The sequence below is a fragment of the Andrena cerasifolii genome, chromosome 10 (genome assembly GCF_050908995.1).
Source record: "Andrena cerasifolii isolate SP2316 chromosome 10, iyAndCera1_principal, whole genome shotgun sequence".
NCBI classification, from domain to species: Eukaryota; Metazoa; Arthropoda; class Insecta; order Hymenoptera; family Andrenidae; genus Andrena; species Andrena cerasifolii.
In genome coordinates, this window is record NC_135127.1 from 9,959,351 (window position 1) to 9,982,631 (window position 23,281).

Consider the following 23,281-nt stretch of genomic DNA (forward strand, 5'->3'; position numbering starts at 1 on the left):
AGGAAACCCATTTCGCGGGGGGGGAGGATGTCTCGGAAGGAAATATGTACACGCGGGGAATCCATTTCCGATTAGAATACGAGACATCGAGGCAGTTGAGGAACACGATCCTCGGGGGTATCTAAATGCGCATAAATTTCTGTTAACTCCGTCCCCGTTTGTATTTTAAAACACTCGGGTGCTCCGATCGCGTATTGGATCCCGTTTTATGGAATTTCCAGGGCATTTGTCACCGTTTTCGACCCGCTCCTCCGCGGGGCGCTGATCTTTTAAGTTGATAGCATATAGAGACCCACTTGTCACTCGCTTGCTCCATCAGGCTCTCGTGCAACGTTTTAGATACAGATAGAATGGTTATCTGTCCCCGAAGTGACTCCGCAAGGCGTGGAGGCGTTAAACAGAAGAAGCTTCAATTTCCTCGGCACGCAGGGCAAACATAATTATTTCCAGCACACATCGCTTCGACGTGCACCTACGTAGGTGTATTTCACCCTCGGAGAAGCGTGCCAGCCCTTAAGCATCCAAGATGAGTCATTAATCAGGCACAGGAAGTGGAGCGTTCTCTGGGTCTTATTAGCAACGTCCAAGATTAATGCCGAACATGATGCGGATTTGTATTAATTACGCCAGTGGATCGATCCACTGGCCGTCACCTGGGCGATGCTACAAATCTCGCAGCTTCTATCGTCGTTTTTTAGGCATCTAATAATAATTAATCCTGCGTGGAGGAAGAGCAAGGTGATGTTAGATAGATGGAATACCATGTTCACGGAAAATACAACGACTCGATGAAGAGACTTTACAGAAATCTGATTCGTTTGGGTCCAAGTTCCGAGTGCACGTCGTAGATTTCCGTGATAACTCAACGCTGGGTTTCTCTCGAGGCTAACGTCGGACGAGCGTGAAAATGAACGTTCGTGACTGCGAATGACAGATACACGATGAAGGGAAACGCTGCAACTTATGTACGTACATACGTATTCTCAAGACGGTGGTGTGAAATGTCCACTGTGTCCAGCAGATTCGGTAGTTCAACAGGAAAGCGGTAGAAGCGAATTTTCAGGGGGTTGAAAAACGGGAAGTCCTGTTTTCCCAATCAGAAGCTGAAGCTTCCGAAGGTCTGTGTTATTCCAGTGGAATTGTGGGCGTGTTCCATTACGAGGGAAATAAATAGGAAAAAGTGGGTAGTACGGGAGAAATCGGCGGTGGAAATATTGTCGACGCGGCACAATCACGGAATATTTCCGCAATTTGGAGGCCGGTGACGTAGAAGCCGAGCTATTTCCTTCGCTTATGAAATTGTCGGCTCACTTGACTCTTGCCTTCAGCGAGCCTTCAGCGCCATTAATCAATGGGGAATTCAGCAATTAACGCTCTGGTTTTATTAACGCGCCACTCTAACCCACGCCCGCGCTATGGAGCATCGAACGGATATGCTCCTCTGCTATAAAGGGCGTCTCTTCTCTGTAAAATACCAGCTGCGATACACAGAATTTTTCGCACGATGCTGGACCATCCAGAACAATTTTAATCAATCGCAATTCTCGTAACTTTTTATTCCACCGCACTTTGTTCCTTCAATATCACTGACGTCTGTATACAGTGAGAATTCAGTAGAAGTTAAATTACACAGAATTTATCATTTTATTTGGTTCTGTATTTTTTATTTTCGTCATTCAAACCATCACCTTCTCCCCCGATTTCTATGTGATTTACTTGTCTTGTAATTTAAATCTCACGGACGACACAAATAAAGCCAGATTTCTCTCTCGATTCTGCAGAGCTATTCTTTCACCCCCTAACACCCTGTATTCGCACACGTACAAGAGCACACCCGTCCACGCGCGCAATTACGCACCCAGAGCGATGCACCCGCACACACGTCCAGCTCATTTTATATACGAAATTTTATCGAGCCACCCCTCCGGCCGCTTCACCTCGACGAAGCCCTACATTTTCGCACTTTTTCCAACCCTTTCTTTTGCCCTATTTCCCTCCGCTCTGGCTCGATCACCGCGGTCGCTCTGCCGCCCCGTTCGACCGCAGACTCTCTTTTTTTTTTCAATTTTAATCCACCACCGATACCAGCTGCCGGGGAAGAGCGGACATTCCTGGCGGCGCGATTCCGCGATTTCAACCCTCGATTCCCGAACCACCGCGGGACCGTCTCAATTAACCGAGCAGATTGAAATTCTGCGCGAATTCCGCGCGCCCAGCGCCTCCATTATTGCTACTAATTTCGCCTTTTATTACCAAAATACACATTCAAATGCGCGGAAGTCGAGGGTACCCTAAACTTGAACCTTCCCAGACACCTTCAACCCCTGAATTCATAAAGAAGAATATCTCCAAAGGGAGTCATTATCCAATGATATAATCCCAACCTTGCCACTAATTCCTACATAAAGTGCCTCCACTTAAGACCCTCGCAAAAATTCCTGCGCGTCGAGGGGAATCAATTTCTCCCAGGCCAGGTGGCCCCTCCCCCAACCCTCATTTCTCCCCAGAAATCAATTTGATGGCTCAATCCACGAGACACTCGAGGAGGACGTCGGCGGTCGAGGGTGAGGCAGGATGTTGCAACGAGGGTGGCTCGTTTACGAGGTCGCTGACTCATCGCCCAAGGAGCTCGTCTGGCCGCGGATTGTCCGCGGGTGATTTACGCGCGTGCCGTCGCGATTACGCGGCCGATATTGACTAGCTCGCGGCATACGTCGTCGGACAACTACGGAGCGTGTACGACGGCGTCGCCACTCCACGAGGGTGGTCGAATGGCGTCGGTGCCTACCCGATTGCCAATACCATTACTCCGCCGTAAAAGGAGCGTAAACGTACCGTTAAAGGACTGCAGCGTGTTCCCTCGCCCCCTCGCGCTCTTCTTTCGCTGCGTTCCCCAGACGGAAATCGAAGCTCCCCTTTATACCGAGCTCCATGTCTTCCCCAGGACGAAACGAACCGAATCCGGCGGAGGCTCCGGCTCATACGTTAACGTTGCATCTGCCGGGACGCTTTTTCCCCGGTCTTCTCGGGCTATGCAGCTGGGAGCATCTGGGGCGTCGTTGTTTACGAGTTTACACGTCTCTGTTGTGGCCCTGCCGAGTTCTGTTTGCGGTGATTTTGAGTGATAGGGATGCGTGGGTGCATTCATTGAAGAGTCCTCGTAGAAAATACTGCAATTGCCGAAAATCAAATTCTGTATTACAGTATTACCATTCACACGTAGAACATCTTCTGATAATACTTTTTTTCTACAAGGACTCTTCAAATTCTGGTGATATCACTAACCAAGTATTCGGGAGAGCTTCGGCTATCTTTAGAGGATCGTTTACGGACTGTCCACTTGTATTCTTGAACGGGTGTCCATTGGACGGTGGACCCCGGGTTTCGGTGACCGATCACCGAACTTTAGACCGTGCCTGCGGATGTGTGTCGTCTGGATCCGTCGCGCAGACCGAAGATCGGGGCGTAAACGCAAAGGGAACCTAGCCGCAAAAGGACGTGGCTCTCCACGGGGAAAGTAATTTACTAATGGCGCCGTGGGATACGCAAGCGCAGCCTTGCATTCTTCATCGCGACGATGCAAGTTGGCGTGCCTTTCGGGGAAGCGGACCTTCTATCCCACAGCCTGTTTCCCTACTGGAAATGTCCGAGATCTAGCCACTGCACTGGGCTATGATACACTAATCGCTATTGAATCTGAGAGCAACTAGAATCTCGAACGTTCCTGCTGAAGTGGCCTCGAATTCGGTGCCACAGCAGAGAATTAAGTGTATTTCCTTTCGGCACCAAGTTCCGTGAATCTCCAAGCCTTTGGAATAAAGACCGTCGAGTGGTATCAAGACCGAAAGGTCGCAACGGTCCAGGATCAATAGATGCCAGCTGCAGGAGTGGAAAGATCAAGGATTCGCGCCGACACAGTCGACACTCGACTGGGGCAGGTCGTTCGCGACAGGCCTCGGTTAATATTCATTTCCGGTTTCTTCTGTCCCGAGGTAGCCTGAGCTCGATACCCCTCGCCTCTGAGGGAGGGAGGAGGGAGAGGGCTGAGTCTCTCCAGCGTTTCTTTCTCCACCCTCTATCCTCGTGGAACTCTCCCTCGAGCATCCTTCCAGCAGCCCCTCCAGCTCGTCCATCGACGGAATATACCTCGGGCATTATCAATGCGAGGCGAGTTCTCGGCTGCACTTTCGAGGGTATCCCGGAATAGTAAGGAGCAACGAGAGTGCTGGCTGCGCGTTTGTATGTCGAGTGAGAGCACGCGAGAGGAATGAGAGCAGCGAGCGCCTGGGAGCGCGGGAACAAGGGAGAAACGACGAGAGATCTGAGGGAAATAAAGTGTAGGAAAAAGGCCGAACGAAGGGGGCGAAGGGGAGCGGGGGGAGGGCCAGGCGAAAGGGAGCGAGAGAGATCGCCCGCGGGGGTAGGAGAGAGAGAGAATTCGGGGAAAAGAAGGAACTATCTACTTCGATTAGTAACTCGGTAACGTAAGCTCGATCCAGTGAGACTGTTTTTCTTTCGTCCCGGAATTACGAGCAACCCCTCTGCAAGGCGGAAAGGGATTTCAGGAAAAAAGAGCAGCGAAAGGCAGGAAGAAGCGCGGGGAAAGCTGGACGTGTAAGAAAAATGCAAATATGGAGATTTATTCTTGTCAGTGGAGGTTGGAACAGGATGAACTATTAATGTAATACATGCAACGAGAATCTGGTTTTGTTCGACGAGAGGGGTGTAAAGGGGCTTCTTTAACATTCCCATTGAGCAGATGCAATGGAAGCTGGTTGGGCTGCTGTTGATCCCATTCAGTTTGTAATTTGCTGCTGTAAATTCAAATTGGTTCGAATTACTGTGGACTTCACCTATGAGGGCAACAAAGGGACGTTTTTCTGTTATCTTTTGATTTCGAACGGCTGTAAATAGTAGAAAGAGTTGGCGCGCGATATAAACCGGGGGATAAATATTTTTCTCCACCGCAGGCAATCCACGCTTTTCGAAATAACACAGAGTTGAAGAATGCAACGAATTGAAACTCGACGTATCATGCATTCCATCGTTCCAGCATTTCGCTAAATGCATACCCCACCATTTCAACCCTTCGCAGCTTCGTATACACATAAATTGTCAATAATTGACTGCAGAATGCCTAACAATTCGTGCCATTAACGGCTGAAGAGGAATTTTAGTTCAGCAATATCAGATTGTGTGCACTTCCGCCCAACCACTCGCGCGGTAAATTCGTTTCCCCCTTTTTTTACTCCGTTTTGAAGAAACGCTGCTTCAATACCCTTACACGATCTACAGTGGGGGACAAAAGTATGTGGACACCTTTTAAAATCGTATAACTTGCTTCAAATTGGCCCAAACGACTACAGTTTTTTTTTTGAAAAGCTAGAAGGATTAGTTTACAAGGTGACGTGTTTTGTCGTTTTGAAAAAAATTGCAATTGGTCGAAATAGCAAGAAAGTAGTAAAGTTTTTTCAATTTTTTTTTCTCAGCCTTTAATGAAAATTAAAAAATCTCGTTTGTAGATTTAAGTAAGTTGTATTCATGTTCAAAATTTCGTCAAAATCGGTTAACGTTGCTCTAAGCTATAAACGCTTGAAAATCGTAGAATAAGGTCGAAAATCGCTGATTTCGGGAATTTCACGTTTTTCGACCTTATGCTACGTTTTTCAAGCGTTTATAGCTCAGGGCAACGTCAACCGATTTTGATGAAATTTTGAACATGTATACAACTTAGTTAAATCTACAAACGCGATTTTTGAATTTCCATTACAGGCTCCGAAAAAGAGTTGGAAAAAACGACCTTTATTTTTTTTTCACTATCCGCCCAATTGCATTTTTTTTTTGCATCATACACAAGTTATACGATTTTATACGGTCCACATACTTTTGTCCCCAACTGTACATATACTAATCACTCACTTCTACCCCTAACACATCCCTTAGCCTCCAAACATTTCAGATATATAAAAATCACCTTCCCCTTCGTGCACGATCCAGATTTATCCCACGACGCAGCAGCTTGCGACTCATAATACAACCCCATAGAATCTCCGCCCGGCTATCATCCCCCAATGGCCACGAATAAGAAAGACTCGATTCCTGAGCAATCAGCCCGACGGAATAGGAGCAAGAAAACGAAGTAACGGTTACAGAGGATTGTCTGGCTGGCAGCGGGGATCGATCGACTTCGATTTCCCTCTCGCCCTCGCAATCACGGCCTCGTGGCTCCGGCTCGGCCCGTCTTGTTCTAATGTCGATTCAGGTGCAAATTCGCGACGACCCAATTCCTCGTCGGTGGCGGGGCCGCTTTGAATCCAGACCTAACCCACCTCCCCTAAAATAATCTGTCGGCGGAGGGGGTGGATGCGGGCGATACGCTGCATACATGCGTGAAACGCTATCTCGGTGAACGCTTTGACGGAGCTGGCTCGGCACGCGGTCAGATCCCAGTCCGCTTGTCAATCAAAACGGAACAATTTCGGCTACGTAATAAATTGGCCGCGCCCGGCAATTTAATTGGTCGACGGCAGATGGGTTACGGGAGGTATAGGAATGAATTCTCAAAAAACAATAAGCCCCTAACCACGGCGACGACGCGGTTGGACCATCGTGACGAAGCAGGGGCTAGTTGGAAAGTTGGATTGATTTGATGCGTTCCATACTCTGAGCTTGGAAGTCTACCGTGCTCGCAAGCGTGTTAGTTTTACAGGGAACCTTTCTGAATCGGTAATTAGGAAGCTTCTGTAGGTGAGTCGATGGGGGAATCGACTTGGGAGATCTACCAGCTGTTTCTTAGAAGGGGATGATTTTCATAATTGGAAAATGTGGATGCTGAGAATTTAGACAGCGTTTAACGAGGGTAGTGATCGGATGGAGTATGTTCAAAGTGTTTCTGTCTTTAGATATTATCTTGAGATATTGATTAGATATATATTCGTGAAGTGAGGATTGGACTTGACGTCTCGATATCAATTTTAGTTGGAATACTTATTATTTTTCTTAGAATTCAATGGCTACAGTGCACCGATTTCTTAGCAGAGGAAAATAAATCGCCCTTCCCGAGAGTTTATATTCTTTCCCAAGTGGATGATTAATGGATCACCCCTTTTTCGAGGAAGTTAAAAGCTGGAAGCTGTCTGCTAAGAAACATAGTACAGTATTTCATTACTGTCCAGTGAATTTTAATTTACTGCCTCGAACTGCTTTCACGTGACCATTGTGACCATCGATCACGCACAGAGGGCCGTCCTAACTGTTAATTCACGACTCGCCAAGTAATCAAGTGCCCACGCTACGAACCCCGCGCCGCGCGTCTCTTACGTCTGACCCATCCAGGCTCGTACTACTTAGAGCGCGCCGTATCTCGATACCGTCTCGTCGCTTCCCGACGCTATTTGTCTTCGGGTAAAGTGTCCCGCAGCGAACAATATCGCGGCTGTCGCCGAGGGTAACGCGATAAACCGCGTTACACGCGTAAACGCTCCAACGTTTCCCGCGGAGCGCGCTCAAGCGAGCGATCGATGATCACGGCGAACGACACCCTCGCGTCGTTCCTCTAATCGAACCTCTACGTTCCTCCCGACGAACGGAATAACACCAGCCCTCTTATCGACGCCCTAAATCCGTTAACCACACAGAGAAGCGTGTAAGCAAGCCGATGCAACGAGCACACCGTAGAAAATCGTTTCGCGAACCGTTCAGCCATTCAACTAAAAAGAATATACGGAAAGGATTTAGAGTATTGGGGGTCCTCGATGATCTCTCCCCAATCGAAAATGGGATGAATCGTCGCAGAATCAATCGCGGTTCCAGTGCCGGTGCAGACGTTTTTCGAAAAGCTCGTTGCGCGTGGAAAAAGCAATTACAACCAGCGGCCGCTATCGAAATTGTTATGAAGTGGGAACGGCCAGTGGTCGGGCGTCAGAGTGGGGTGGCTAGGCGGATGGGGGCGAGTTGATGGACACGAGTCAGAGCGCCGTTGTCCCTGTCACGTTTCTCCCCGCTTCAACTGGATTTTCGAGCCGGTGACTGCAATCACCGGAACCTGCGATTCGAACGACGCGATCCATCGACTAGCGCGTTCTATAATGCGTTGTATCCGCGTACGAATACGTTTTGACAAGCTGGAGAGGCCTCCACCCCCTCGTCCTGGCGCTCCTTCCTACCTTCGACTGACAGGGGCGCTGGGTGAAGAGCGAGGGGCGGCTCCCAGGACCGAAAACCGACGTTTCCGGGCCAACAAATAATTGGCCGACCGCCAAGCTACGGGGCGTGCACGCGCTAGACGTTATTTCGATTTGACGTTTCGAAACAACCCGCTACGCTAGGCGCGAGCTATTGTTGCCGCGCGTAATTCGTCGACAGCCTCTCCCTGTTGACAGGCGAACGCGAAAACGCTCGCGTGAATGATACATCGGGTCGTGTCGGCGCGACGAGTGGGACGCTCGAAATTTCCAGGGGATTTCAAGATCGCGAGCGAGCGAGCTGGCCGGGCAGCTTTATTCCGTGGAGGGTTCTGCGGGGTCGGATGAGGGAACAGAAAAAGAAGCGTTCATACGTTCTGTTACTAACAAGGGAAGTTAGGCAACCCGGAAATTCAGAAAATTATGCATCTCCGTGTGCAAGTACAGTGGGTAAGGCAAACTTATTTTTTGTTGGTGTCATAGTACGTGTTTAGGGGGTGAAATCATCCCTTGAAAAAATTCAGAATTTTCTCTTTCGTGGTATATCTCGAGAACGGCGAGAGATATCGAAGAGAAGTATAAACAAAAGTTGCATCTTTATTTATATCCACAAAACCACGTAAAAATAATTATCGAAAAATTCATATTTTTCAAGTTTACCACCAACCCTTAACCCGATAATTATTGCAACTTTTGTTCATACTGCTTTGCGATATCTATCACCGTTCCCGAGATATTCCGCGAAAAAGAAAATTCAAAAACAGAAAATCAAGAAAACAAAGTTGCATAATTTTCTGAATTCCCGGGTCGCCTAACTTCCCTTGCAGGTTGTGCAGTCTCTGCGATTGAATGTAGAAGCTAATGATCTCAGCTTGGATAATGAAAAGGATTGCGAGAAAGAGTTATTGTTTTAAGTCTGTTCTGACCACTTTCAGTGATGAGGGCCATGCTAAAGCTTCAAGGCAAAACTTTCAATTGTAAACAAAATTCTAGCCTTAACCCTGACCGTGATTTGCTGATTGACCACGAGGAGTAATGGTTTCCGAGAAAATTTACCACTCGAGTGTCCGTCAGGCGCGACAGCGGCGATTTCTTCGCGGAACCGAATGGCAACAGTAATTTCCCAACGTCTTCTCGCAAACGAGCCTCCATTATTCAGCGCGATCTTTGATAAATTCCACCGTCGAGGGGAGAGGGGGATGCGGTAAGGGCGATTCCGACCGCGGGAAAAATATCTCGCCCCGTCGTCTGAAATGAAATAATTCTCCGCGCGATGTGAAATATCGTCATCCTCATAATTAAAAGTCGAGGCCGCGACTCGCGGGTACCATTAGTCTCCGGTAGCGTAACGGCCGGCCACTGAGCCACTTCCTCGATCCTATAATTATTCCACAAAGCGGATATTTATATTCGCTTATGGGCCGCGGACGGTCGCCCTTATTTTATTCCATTTTTCCATCCCAGTTTCACGATCCGCTGGAGAATGCTATACCGTGACATGCAGGCCATTTCTTCCATGAGAGCATCGCAGTCACTTTTCACCTGCTTACAGGAAAATGGGGATTCTCTTCATTATCTTCGTGGCAGGCAATGTGGATTAACCCAGGAGGGACGCGCGATGTTTGGAGCAGATACTTTTCAGTGATCCTGGGAGAAGTAACTAACATCAAACATCACTCAAAAACATTACTGCAGTAGATTCTCACTGCTGTATTATTATCCACGTTTTATCGCGAGCACGAGCTCTTTGTGGAAGGTCTCTATTACCAATATTCGATTTCTCATGTCTGACTATCAGTAACATCAGACGGTTCTACGCAGACTCTTCTCTGTTTCCTTTCCACCCTTTAACCCTCATTATTTCCTTCGAGGTCCCTTAACATTCTATCTACCATCACGTTTCCATGCTGTTCCCTGCTCGGTGCTCCTGACAATAAGCAGTTTTCTCCTAAAAACAGAATATCCACACGACTATGCAGCAAAAATATCCGTGCAGCAATGCAGTCTGCTCGGCGAAAGACCTCGAAACGACAGAGAATAGACGTGGAGTTCCCGGGGAAAAGAAGGGCTGCATTTATGAGAAATTCACCCTGTCGCTGGCAGGTGGTGAAACCATCGTGTCGCGAGTGATCGGTGCAAGACCAAAAATCGTTTAGAGCGTTTTTCTAACGAGCTTGTGGCCCGTATTGGCAGCTACTTGGATAGCTGCCGGGACGGCTGACGCGGCCGATGCGAGTTATTACGTCGAACAACAAGGTCCTCCGCGAAATCTCGTTAGATCTCGAGCGTTTTTTTCTCAACCCCGTACCCACAAGGGGCCGTCTGCGAGCGACGTCGCAATCTGTATTATCGCCACCCTCGGCCGGGCGCATCGCGTTCTGTGCCTTCAATTTACCCTGCTTTCGTTTACTATGCGGATGGGAGATTAATTTAACGGGGGCTAATGGTCTCGGCGAGGTATGTCGGCGCCTCGATAGGATCTGAATTTCATTTCGTTTTGCTGTTAATACTGTCAGCGGCGCTCAAAGAGGAAACACGTGCGGGTAAACTGTCCATTAAAGGGGTGAATTTTATCCAGCCCACCCTGAGATGGAATTTCTGTGGCTCTAAAAGCCAGGCAGGAATGTTTCCTTTCGTTATTTTCCTTTAATTATAAAGGTTTACGGGAAATGTTTCCAGAGATGGATATGCGAGAATTGCAGGGAAGTCGTCTTAAAAATGCCGGTTAATTTCAAGACAGAAGCTGTGCGGCGGGATCTTAATAATCTCGTTCTACTTCCTTAAATCGTCCCTGTAATAACCTCGATTGGATTATCCTAATTTTCCGGATTAACCTTTCACAACGTCCCAAACGACCTGCTTCTTAATATCGTATTTCGTTTTTCCTACACGTTCGTTTAAACTTCGCTGCCGGCAAGGCCGCGCTTATTAACTTAATCCCGCGGAAATTCTTTGCACGCATTATTTTAATAACTCAGCTTTTAAGCTCCGCTCGTGTGTCAGTGGTAATGCGTTAATTTAATCTGAAAAGTAGTTCCCGCGAGGGAAAGGAGGCTTCCGCGGCAAAGAATATATTTTAAGAAAACGTTGGAGTTACTCGCGGGCTTGCAACTAAGCGAATCCTTCCCTCCGTCCGGAATTATTAAATAATAAAGTGTCGCGACCCCTTCCAAGGAACTCTATCGCCTCTTCTCTTACGAAATAACTCGGCTTCCGCGAAAGAAGCCGAATGATGTTCATTTTCGATAGCACAGAACGAGGACGCAGTTGAAACAGACTGCCAGGTCCGAAAGAAGTCTCTTTGATCGGGACACTGTCGCCTCAAAGGATGCACTTTGACAGCGTTGGCCCATGAAATCCTCTCGATTTAACCGCGTGCTCGAGCAACGGCTATCCTTCGAACAAGCCCCATCGACAGAACGATTCACCGTTCGAAAATCCTTCGTTCTTTTACGACCCCCGATTTACTGCTCCCGCCTTGTGGCTTCTTCGTATCTTCCTCGCCCGTCGCAGAATGGCGCACATTAACTACGTCCAAGAAGCTGTGCTTCGAACTCAAGAATGGCTCCAGAAAGTCACTTAAAGATGAACGATTTTAAGTAGCCCCCGCTGCAATTAATTCACTCGAAGAATAATTCCCTCTCCGCGTCGCCTACTGTACGATTCTACGCGGAGTATAGAATCGATCGGCAAAGACGTAAACCCCGTGAATTTAATTCATGTGCAAGCAGCCGTGCCTCGAGCAACCCCTCCGTTTACCCGCGATACAGGTCAACACCCAGCGTGTGCTCGATAATTTCCCACCGATTGGTCTCACTGTTTCCAATCGCACAGCTCGATGCGTAGATAAAGGTCGCGCATCGTGCCAGCCAGTCTAGAGGGGAAGAACGCAGAAAGAACAGCAGTCGAAAGGGATGAAAATAACTAGTTCGATCGAACACTTCTCTCCCAATTTACGCGCGCGATCGCTTTTAATTTCGCCCCCGCCTCCCCGTGACCGAATGTATAATTCATCCGTGTCCCACCCGCGATCCCCACCCCACCAACTTTCAGCCCCAACTTTTCTAGCCGACAATAGCCAGGGGTCCGTTCGTTTCCGCGCTTTTTCCCACCCGCCTCCCATTTCTCCTCGTTTTTCCTTGGCGATCCCGCGTGAAACTTTATTAGCCCACCCCCCCTCTCGATACGTACGGGCGATAAAGAGGAGGAGGGTGGTGAATTTAGCGGCAGCCGGTCGGGGCGAAATATACGGAGCTTCATAAACCTGGAATCGCACGGTTTGTCCAGGTAGGCGGGTCACTGTTTCCGTAATGAACGGTACGGGGACGTCGGGACGCCTGGAGAAAAACGAAACAGAGGAGAGGACGGCGATCGATACTCGATTAATTGGATTTCGCCGGCTGACGATATTTTTTTCCACGCCTCCGTTCTCGATGACACGCTTGCCCACCTCCACTTTCCTTTCTAGCTTTTAATCTTTCGCTTAGTAATATGACGTAAACGCTGCGCTATGGCGAAACACTGCAGCGTATACATGGGAACTGAACGGGGATAACGAATTTCTGAGTGGAGGGGAGGAAACTGAGAAATACGTGCTACGGATGAATTTCCGCCGATAAAGGAATATTGGTAGGAGGAAGAGGATGCGCGGTTCTTTTAAATTTATGTTCATTATCCGACGACGGGGGAGGGTTTAATACGTCAAGCTGTGTTTTTTTTCCCCCGAGAACGCGCAGCATCGTATCGAAATTCTTCCCGGCATATTTTTAATTATTCTAATTGCAAAGGATCGCCCCGTTTCCGTTCGCCCCACGAATTACGCTCGCAGAACCCTTCGTTCCCAGGCGAAGCTCCCGCTACGCTGGATCCATTTAACGGGCGACTATTTAAACTACACCCCGCTCGATACTGTCTGTTAATAATTATTCCACCGGTCGGGGATCGTTTACATACAAACGGGCATTACCGCCTGCGTTGTTACGCGGCGAAATTACGGGATCGAAGGGGGGGCGGATGGCGGGATGCAGCGCAGAATGTGCAACATTATAGACGCGGTAACCAATCGAATCGCCCGCTTCGTGGAAATGATTTCTACCATGCCTGGTATGGAACACGTGCCCCATCACGCGTCCCTCAATCGTTGCTTTAATCGAGGGACATAATCGCGGGGACGTTTTGTAACGACAGGGTAATACGAGCTGGAGGAGATTCGAAGCTTTTCAACCTGTCACCTGACCGTTTCACACACGTTTCCATAAAGCAAAATGCGGGATTAAATGGAGCACTAATCGAAGTTTATTTCTATGGGACAAAGCTGTTACATCGCAATGGACCCTTCTATTAAATGGCAGGCAGTAAATTCTGTTATTTGGGGATTACGAGACAGCAAAGATTGTAGAACAATAGGAAGGTAGTATCAACAATGTTCCGAAAAGGGAACAGAATTTCTGATACACTATTTAGTGTTACAGGATCGATCTACTTAGAATAAATCAACACAACCTTAACAAATGAAGGGTAAGGGGGGACAGGGAATGTCACAAAGCAGCGTTATCGGGAGAATTAAGTTTTAATAGTTTGGTTCATTAATATTGGAACAAGGTTCAATGAATTTAAGATTTTTAGACAGAAGATTATGCTTTGGCAAAGAGTCTGGGCATTCCGTATTTTGTTCCAGTGCGGAGTGGAGATTTCCTAGTTTTAAACAGATTACCAAATCTTCAACTTTATCGTACTTGAGCTTTATAACCCTTTGTGATTCGTCAGTTCCGTAGCTCCAGTTGTCGCCCACAAAATATGCTATAAATCGCGAAATTACGAAAAATGGACGTTCCCGTTTTCCCCCTTGCCTTTCAGATGGAGTTTGTAGACACTTGAGTATAAAATTCAAACAATTCCACAGCTCTAACAGGCTGAGATACTTTTATTCTCTCTCTAATTACCGCCCAGGATTTAATTAGCCTTTCCAAGTATCGCACGCAGTCGCTTAGGTGGTTGAACCCTTAAATTCAGCGGGCCACCCGCCGAAAAAAAAACAATTTTCTCCGTAGCGCCGCGCTCTTTTGCAAATAACTTAGGATTACGGGTTAAGAATAGCTATCGGAGGCAGCAAAGTTTGGCGGAAACAAGTGCGAGCTGGAAGACTTGGCAACGAAGCCGCGCTGGATCCTCCAGGGTGCACATTTTTCCCCGAACTAACGAGCACCGTGCCCTGCCTGCCCCAACGATCGTTCCGCTCTTTATTATAATTAAAAAGACGGCGAAAGTGATCCGCGCCCCGTAACTCATCGCAACGGATTTATAATTGCCGGGGAGGGCTTCGTTTGACGAAGGTGACCACGAACGCTAGGCCGCGTTCCACGGGACCACGACAGAGCTTGATTAATACCAGCAATTCCGGAAGTCCCCGACAAATGGATTTTCGATATGACCGCTATCGGTTCTAAAGTATCTCGAAATTAATTCCTGCCTTCAAACGAGCTTTGGAATTCGGGTATCATTACCCTCGCCCGCGGTGCCACGTGATATCCCAGACACACGAATCTGCCGGGCGTTTTCGCGTGTCCCACAATCATTTATAATAGAATCTACAATAGTGAAATTAGATTAATTATCAATATTTCAAACCCTGATGGTTTCACAAGCTTCTAAGGATACTCGAATCTCTTGACACCAGTGGCGCACTCAGGATTCAATCTGGGGGGAGCCGAGTTGAACGGATAAAAATATTTTCGATGCAAATTTAATCAAATTCGTAGGTGGTTATAAAAATTATTTAAATAATAAAATCCAGTTTTCAAAAACTTCAGTCGTGGTTACATTAATCTCCTTTCTTTTTCTTTGGGGGTGCCAAGGGCCCTTAGGCCCTCCTCTGCGTGCGCCACTGCTTGACACAATACTTCCTATGATTCACGAATGACAATCAAGCGTAAAGACGAAGCAAGACTAAACTACCCTCCGTCTGTCGACAGGTGGGAACGGATCGCCTGGCTTAAGCTCGACCTGGACTACTGGAACGATGGTGATCCTGGCGCTGGCGACGATCGTGCTCCTGCCGTCTGCCACGAGAACGATGGTCGTGGATACCCGCGACAGCAGGTAGCTCGCGCGCGTCCACGAGGACACCGCTGCCACAATCTGACCCGATTACATCGTCCATGTAAAACCTAGTAGTCTAGGGCTTCCAGTTATGTATGTTACTATGTATGGAGTAGATAGTCGGAATAACAATGATTTTTATTCGAAGTGGGCCTGGGTACGCGGGAGGTCGGCGTAGACGGCCCCGAGGATCGAGCCAATCATTGCATTACAATTATCATTTACAAGGAATATCGTTGATCCTTACAGAACAACGATGCAGACGATCGAAATCGCGCGATCTTCCTGGGGGCCGCCTGGTGAACACAGCAATGCGCGACTAGGCACGCGTGGGTGGGGGTGGCAGAGAAGGGGCTAAAGTCGAAGATCGGAGGGGTGTGATATTCGGGGGTGCGAAAGTGTCGAGTCTTCGTCGTGACCTCCTGCAAGCGATGCGCACCCCGACGAGTCACGCCGAGCGCTTGTTACTTCTGTTGGTATTCATCGTTCCGTTCGCGTTCGTAATTGGTTAGTGACCCCAGTGTTCACCGCGCGTCGAGGAATAGATATACATACAGAGGGGTAATTAATCTAACTGATATGATTAACGTTAGCGCAGCGACGAGCGGCGTTCTGCTCAATATCCGCTCCTTTTTAAGATGTCGAACCGGGGTGGGAAGGGGGGTTGGGGGGGACGCGACACCATAGGTACCGATTTGTAATCTGTACAAATTGTAATAAATTACCGTACGAAGTATGTTCGATGAACCGACTCCCGCCTTTCATTTTCGTCCTGCCCCATCTTGGCACGGGAACGAGGTCGAGGAGGACTCGAGGTAAGTGGATCGTTTCGATGTTATTGTTCGGGTCAAGGGGCATTCCAATCCCGGGGAAGCTGTAGCCTGTACGTCCTGGATTACATCATATCGGTCGAATAAAGGAAAGTTGCATAGGAGATGACGGGATTTCGACGATACAGAAGGCAACCGTGTCGCGTACGCTTTAAATCGGGATGCAAGTTGAAGCACAGTTGCTAGAATAGAGTGGCCCTTATTTATGTGTCGATTTTTTTTTTGTATTTCTTTGCTCTCACCTCCTAGAACATTTGATAAAAAATAGTCCCTGCAAAGGTTTATTGCAATCGGATAATAGGAAAGGGTGCTGACCAGTTCTTAAAGTTTAGATTTCATCAATAGTTTGGATTTAAAGAATTTCCCAAAAATGGTGAGTCCTATCGAAATTTTGTTCAAATAATATTAAAAGAGCATTCAATTTTCTACAATTGCTGTATATATAATTTCTTCGTGCTTCCAACCATTTTTTAGATAATAGCGTTTAAATATACATAGAGAGGTCCGCACTACGCACGTATAGACAATACGTCACGCTGTACATATTCAAACGCTATTATCTAACAAATGGTTGGAAGCACGATCAAATTATATATACAGTAATTGTAGAAAATTTAACGCTCTTTGAATATTATTTGATCAAAATTTTGATAGGACTTATCACTTTTGAGATATTTTACAAATTCAAACCATTGATGAATTCTAAACTTTAAGGCCTGGTCGGCACCCTTTACTGTTCTCCGATTGCAACAATCTTTTTCAGGGACTATTTCTTTATGAAATGCAACCATATTAAGGCGCGAGAGCGAAAGAAATCGCAGATTGAAAATGAGGGCCACCCGACTGCTAGAATAATTGCCCCCTTTGGATAATAAGTTTGATTCGAATGAATTCAATTTAGCAAATCGGCGATGGTCAATTGGAGGGTGCAAATCGTTACGTTGCATCGCGCGGAGCGGTGCAGTTTTGCCGATCGATGGGTAGAATAATTGAGGATCCATTCTTGACTCTCCCCTCGAGCTCGCCGTGAAACGAGTAACAAGGGCGGCGTTATTAAATTCCTCGAATTGCCACGATGCAAGTTAACGAGCATCAGTTTATGTAAATACATGGACGCGCGCCTGCCACACAACGCACGCACACGTCCTCGGCGAATGAAAGGATAAATTTAATAATTCGATTTAACGAGCCGATAAACCGCACCGCCGAAACTCTTTCGGGCGCAATTACAGGGAGGGGAAGAGTCACGTGCCGGCTACGCCGGCATAATTCGTATCCAGGAAGTATTTCGACGTCGTAACCCACCGAGTGCACTTCACCGTTTACGAGTAGCCGTGGCAATTTTCTGGGTCCGCTCCTTATTGGATCAATCTCGAGACGGGTCAAAGGGAGTAACGTTTCGGATTACGCTCACCCCGGAGCGCAAGTAGCTCCGCGATCCTTAACGCTCTGTCGCGATGTCCGACGAGCAGAGTCGTCTAAGGTTCGGTTAATCACAGGCTGCTCGGTAAATAATTAAAAGCTACGTCTCAAAGTAATTAATTAGGAATATGATTGGAATACGATTGGTTTTAGGAACGATTAGAAATAATGGAATCCCTGAAAGTGTTCACGGAACGAATACGTACGTGCGTTTTGTTACACGTGGGCGCAAGTAACAGAGGGAAGACCCCGCGTTTATGCCTGGAGGCTCGCGTTCGAACTGCCTCGCGGTGAAATTAGGTCGCCCGTGTCCCGACTTCTTCGCGAGCAGAGACAGAAAGGCGATCTCGCCAGGGAGGGGTAAGAAAATGAAAAGGTAAAGGCGACCACCGCGGAATCGACGTTAATCAAGAGCGGTACAGGGTGGTAGTAAAGGAATGGCCAGCCATTCGGTCCATCTGGCTAGTCGACGAAATTAAAACACCGTTCTCCCTCTTGCTCCCTCTCTCTGTCACCCTGCGCTCGCACGTGTTCGTCGGGGGGGCAGCAGCACGTGGCCGCGCTACTTGGAGGCGTCGTGACGTGCGCGGACGCCTAAAGCTTGATTTAGACCACTCGCCCTCTGGTCACGTTGCATTCGTGCCTGTTATACGTGCACAATGCTAATTCGAGCTACCCTCGCCGATAACCAACACTGAATTTTAATGCGAATATTTACCAGCCACCCCTGGGGAGACTGTATTAGACGGGGCCATTAGATTGCGCGGATAAGCTTCTCCAGATTACACGATCGCCCGTATTAATCCATGGGACGGTCGAACGTGACTTCCAGCGGCGCCGGCGAGGTCTATTTCATGAATTTTTAGCGTGCATTAGCTTCGATACTTGGCAGTTACTTGGCAGTATGTTGTTAGCGGAGTTGAAATTAACGTGGCTCTTATAGAGGATCGTTGTATAATATTACTAGCTTAAAGTTCACGGCGTTGCCGAGGTTATATATCTTTTTTCGGTGAAGGGGAATGAGTTTGAAAAGATTTCTTAGCGAGCACCTCTGGGCTAAGAGGAACATGCGTACCTCTATCTAAGAGGAATCGTGATTATTAATTCTCAAGCGATATGGATTTGTGATTTAGGGAACGATCTGGAGAATGATTCAGTGATAAATTGGGCAATATAGATAACATAGAAATGGATAACGTAACTCAGTGTGTAAAGGGTTAATCGCCTAGGGTGCTTAGAATGTACTATTGGGAAACTCTTTGAGAGTTCCTTCAGAACTCCTTGAGAATCTTCGATTAGCCACGAGCTAAGCCTCTCGGTTGGATTCAACTGGTAAGTAATGACTCGATGCATCGATGCTGCGGGTGGGATTAAGTATCGAGCCGAGGATCTACGGTGTTGGAGTCCCTGTAACAGGGACGGGACACGATTCACCAGCCACTAAGAATAATTGATCGTTTTAGTTCGGAATAAACTTCCCCGCTGGATAAGATGTCCAGGGGGCGAGGGCTCGCGATAAGTTCTGCTTCGAGGCATTCGGGCCCAGGCCTTAATACCCCTGAAGAGATATTAATTCGCCAATTATCGGGAGACCGTGGCTTCGGAGTAATAAACTCTCTGTCAAGATTATCGACGTAGATTAGACGTAGGTGAGCAACGGGCTTGATATTACGGGACGACCGCGTGAGAATCAATTACGATCGGCGACTCTGAAATCCTTTGGACTTCCTGAATCACCGGGCCGATTGGTTTGTCTTTGCCGGAGCGGACTATACAGGTCCTCCGAGCTCGCGTCTGTCAAGCTAAGTTGCAAGCTGCATTGTGCAGGCTGCTGATGAAGTCCAGTCTATACAAACTTCACTCTGTAAGATGGAAGTTTAAACTGAACCCAGCTCTACGAGATAGCAGACTTCAAAACTTCAAAAGCTTAAGACTATAAGTTCCTCGCCCAGACACCTGTCGCTGTCAACCATCAAATTCACTCTTCACTACAAACCAACTCATTCAGAAATCCTTTCACTCTAAAGCGCATTCAGAGTCCCTAAATGAATTCGAACATCCACCCTTTTCGATGCACCCAGACCAATCTGCAGTTCCCGAAGACAGAAAGCGCGGGGAGCCTACGTCGACCCTTGATTTTCGAGCGAGCGATTTAGTCCAATTAACGACTGGTAACAGGGCCGCGGCGAAATCGTTGATCGCGGCTGCGCGCTGAAGCTTCGATCGAAACGCAGCCACGGGAGAGAGAGAGAGAGAGAAAAAACGAGGCCGTCGACAACGAATTCGTTAAGGCCTTAATTGACATCGAGTAGCTTTGTCACCGTGTAACCCGGTTCGAGTAAAATAATTGGAAGGCTGGCCGTTGCATTCAGCGTGTTCGCGAGCAGACCGTCTGTAACGAGACGTCGGCGTCGTGGGAGGAAAACAAAAGCAGACGGTTCGAAGCGAAACGAGTTAACGACGAGCGTAAAGAAGAAAAAAAAAAAGAATCATAGGTATCGGAGGGCAAGGAAGGGGACAGCGCGAGGAAAGCGTAGGGTGCGGCGGGGGGTGGCGTTTTCTTCTTCTTCGCGTGTCACGGATCGCCGAGCACCAATGCAAAATTAGAAGAGCACGGACGCAGGGACCTCTGATTTATTCTGGACGCTCGTCGTTCCATTTACCCGTTCGAGTGACTCTCGAATCGCGCGCCTCGAAACGTGATATCGGCAGCGATGAACGGCGGGTGCTCCGGCGCGAAGGAGGAATATGGAATCAATGAGCGCTCGTTCTTTTAGAATATTTAAGGTCCGGAGATTTCGAAAGAGCCAGGGGCGGGGGTTTGTTTGAATATGAGCGTCGCCAAGGGGCGAGGATGGAAATTTCCCGGCTCCGCGTTCGAAAAAACTTCGCTGCGAAAGAAAAACGCAGGGTGGAAAGCGCGGCGCAGTGGAGGAGGGAGGAAGCGCGAGGAAGAAGTTGCTGGAGTTACCAACTGATAACTTGCGGCCTCCATAAACCAAAGGGAGTTACGACAAATATTTGTCTTCTCGCTTTTTTCCCTCGAGCGCGCCCTTTTTACTCGTTTCACTTCGATACTTCCAGCTCCGTTTTCCTTAAGCTCCCGCGGATCCCAGCCCCCGTTTCCCTGCCCCTCTGTCTGCTCCGAAGAATCGGTGGAACCCTCGTCGATGGGGAAAACTACCCCCTTCTTTTCGTTTACTTTTCCCCAGCGAAACTATCGCGAGTGGATACTCCAGATTCTTACGCGTTGCTCGAGACTGTTTTCCCGGTATCCCAATCGACCGTTCTAGACTTTCAAAGCGAATTGTTGGAGAATACTTTGCGCATTAATACCCTTGCTTCTTTAATAAAATAATGGCGAGAATGTGGACGTTTCTCCTCCGTGTTTGCACCCATGTCGTGGCACGTGATTTCCAGCTGGATGGCTTGAAATTGATGCGAAAACAGAGAAGCTACGAGACGCCAAGTTTCCCTTGAAACGCTCTCGCGCGATGACTCCGGTCATTAATGTAGAAACGATAAGACGCACCCCTAAACACGCGCCCCCGGCAACTTGTAATTCACCATGAAAAGTCGATAAGCGTGTCCAACCGCGCGAGGTAATTAATTACGCAAGCTTCAACGATCCACCGACGATTCTGCGATGAATATTTCGAATCGGAGGCTCGAGTACGCGCAAACAGACAGGTACTTATAAACTCAAAGGCTCTTAAATTGGCGAGTTTATTCAGAATACAGAGTGATCCTGGCTCTGAAATGAATCCGAGTGATTACGCCGATGCAACATAAAAACGCGCAGGCTGTAAACACTTTTATAAGACATAAATCTGTTTCTCTGGACCAGCCATCGCGAGACGTGGCGAATGAACGAAATCGAGCTGAATGTTCGCGTTCCGCGGGGCATTTAAGCGTTTCTCGTCGAATTTGCCGCAGTAAAGATAAACGCGAACGAGTCAGCGTATTCCGCCTTTATTTCTGACGCCCGCGATACAATTTCAATCTGCAACTGCAACGTGCAACCAGTGATTAGGAAGACTCAAAGTAAACGCAACACTCCCGGAGCTCCCCGGTATCCTAAACATTCCAGCCACTGGTTCAGCGTTCCAGCGATCCCAGCTCTGCTTGGAGAAACGACTGACACGATTCCCTTCGATGGTGGATTGGAGCGGCGGGCGGGCAGCGCCGTTCGACTGGCGAATTCGGAAATATATTTCGCGCGCTCCTCGTTAATCCGTTCCGCGCGAATTAACAGGAGTTCGGTGGAAAATTCGAAAGGCTCGTAAAACGCGGGTCCTTGGCGAGGATGCGGGCTCGAGCCGTGGGGGGCGGAGAGCTTCGGGAATTCATTCGCGGACGTTAGCAGGATCGACAACGAGGTTGTTAAAATGCAAACGCCTGCGAATCGCGATCGACGATAAGCCGTGGGAACGCGACGAAAAAAAAGAAGAGAACACCATCGAAAAAAGGTGGTCGTTAATGCTTCTTTTTCACTGCCCCCCAGCCTCGTCGTCGACGAATGTATTTCTCGTTTTCGCTCCCGTTTCCTTTTGTCCGCTGCTTCAGCCCCATCCCTTGCCACCCCGTCGCAGTGCGAACGGATTAATCGCCTTTTTTCGGGTGATTCCCGCGCCGGGAACTGGACGATTCCGTGCTCGACGGAGGAGACCGTCCGCGCGCGTACGCACGCCCCTGGGAGAAGGGAAATGAAGAGGAACGTTGGGGGAGGAATAGTGGAGCGCGGGTAGAAATTGTTCCAATAGGGGGAGAGCGTTGGTCGTAGAGGGCGTTTCGACTGGACGGTACCTCGAAATCCATTAATTAATTACGCGGAAGAAGTGTCGCCCCGCGGCGTCGACGACGGCGAGAAGCGCGGCTCGCGTGGCGAAAATCGCGACCAAACTCGGACGGGGGGCTCCCCGTCGCCGCTCGTTTGCACTTTTAATTAAACATCGCGACAGAGCCGGGCGTAATTAATTGGCGCCACGGAACCGGTCGGAGGGCTCAGATTTCCGGGGAACTAATTTCCACGAAAAAAGGACGTTGTAATCGGCGACAGGAAAAATGGCTGCGGCGTTCGTCGCGGGGGGTAGCACGTGGGGCGCACTTGAGGGATGGATTCTGTGATCAGAGATCGTTGGATAAGTTTGGGGGGATGGGTGTTTGATTTTAATTTCGGGATATCTCTTTTCCGACGTGGCGAAGCCTGTGCAAATGTTTTTCAGTGTACCGAACGAAGTATAATTTGGAATATCATCCACGCGGAGGTAGATGGAATAATCTCGAGTGACCCGCTCACAGAAATCAGTAGATTCCTTTTGAAGTGCTCCTTTCCTCGCAAGAGTCCATTAGAGAAAGATTAAATTAACCACAAGATTAACCATCCCTCTTAATAATCTCGCGAACGACTCCCCCGGGCAGTTTCGCGAACAAAATTACGAGGAGCTCCCCGCTAAGACCGGGGTTCGAGAGCACCAAGGCAACGAACAAACGAGCGAGGTGGAGGCAGGTGGAAACGGCGCGGTGAAAAACAAAAATAATGCCAGCAATTAAGAGGCAACGTTGGAATTGGCTAGCTGGGCACGAACAATAACAAATGCTTGTTGACAGTGCGAGTTGAGGATGATAAACACCGCCGGTACCTTCGGCCGATACTCGCCAGCGACCATGCGCGGAACTGTTGTGTAAAAACAGTGGTCTATGTAACGACTCGGTCGCGAGCGCGACGTCCTATTATTTATAATAAAG

The 23,281-nt window shown here is 48.3% G+C and overlaps 1 protein-coding gene across 1 annotated transcript in view; it reads left to right on the forward strand.

The window, feature by feature from the left end:
- Positions 1-15,927, forward strand: part of LOC143374438 (uncharacterized) — a 122,441-nt gene extending 106,514 nt beyond the window's left edge. Inside the window, exon 6 of the mRNA XM_076822616.1 lies at positions 15,155-15,927. Coding sequence (XP_076678731.1) covers positions 15,155-15,285 — 131 coding nt within the window. The 3' untranslated portion in view covers positions 15,286-15,927. The remainder of the gene's footprint in view (positions 1-15,154) is intronic.
- The last annotated feature ends 7,354 nt before the right edge of the window (positions 15,928-23,281 follow it).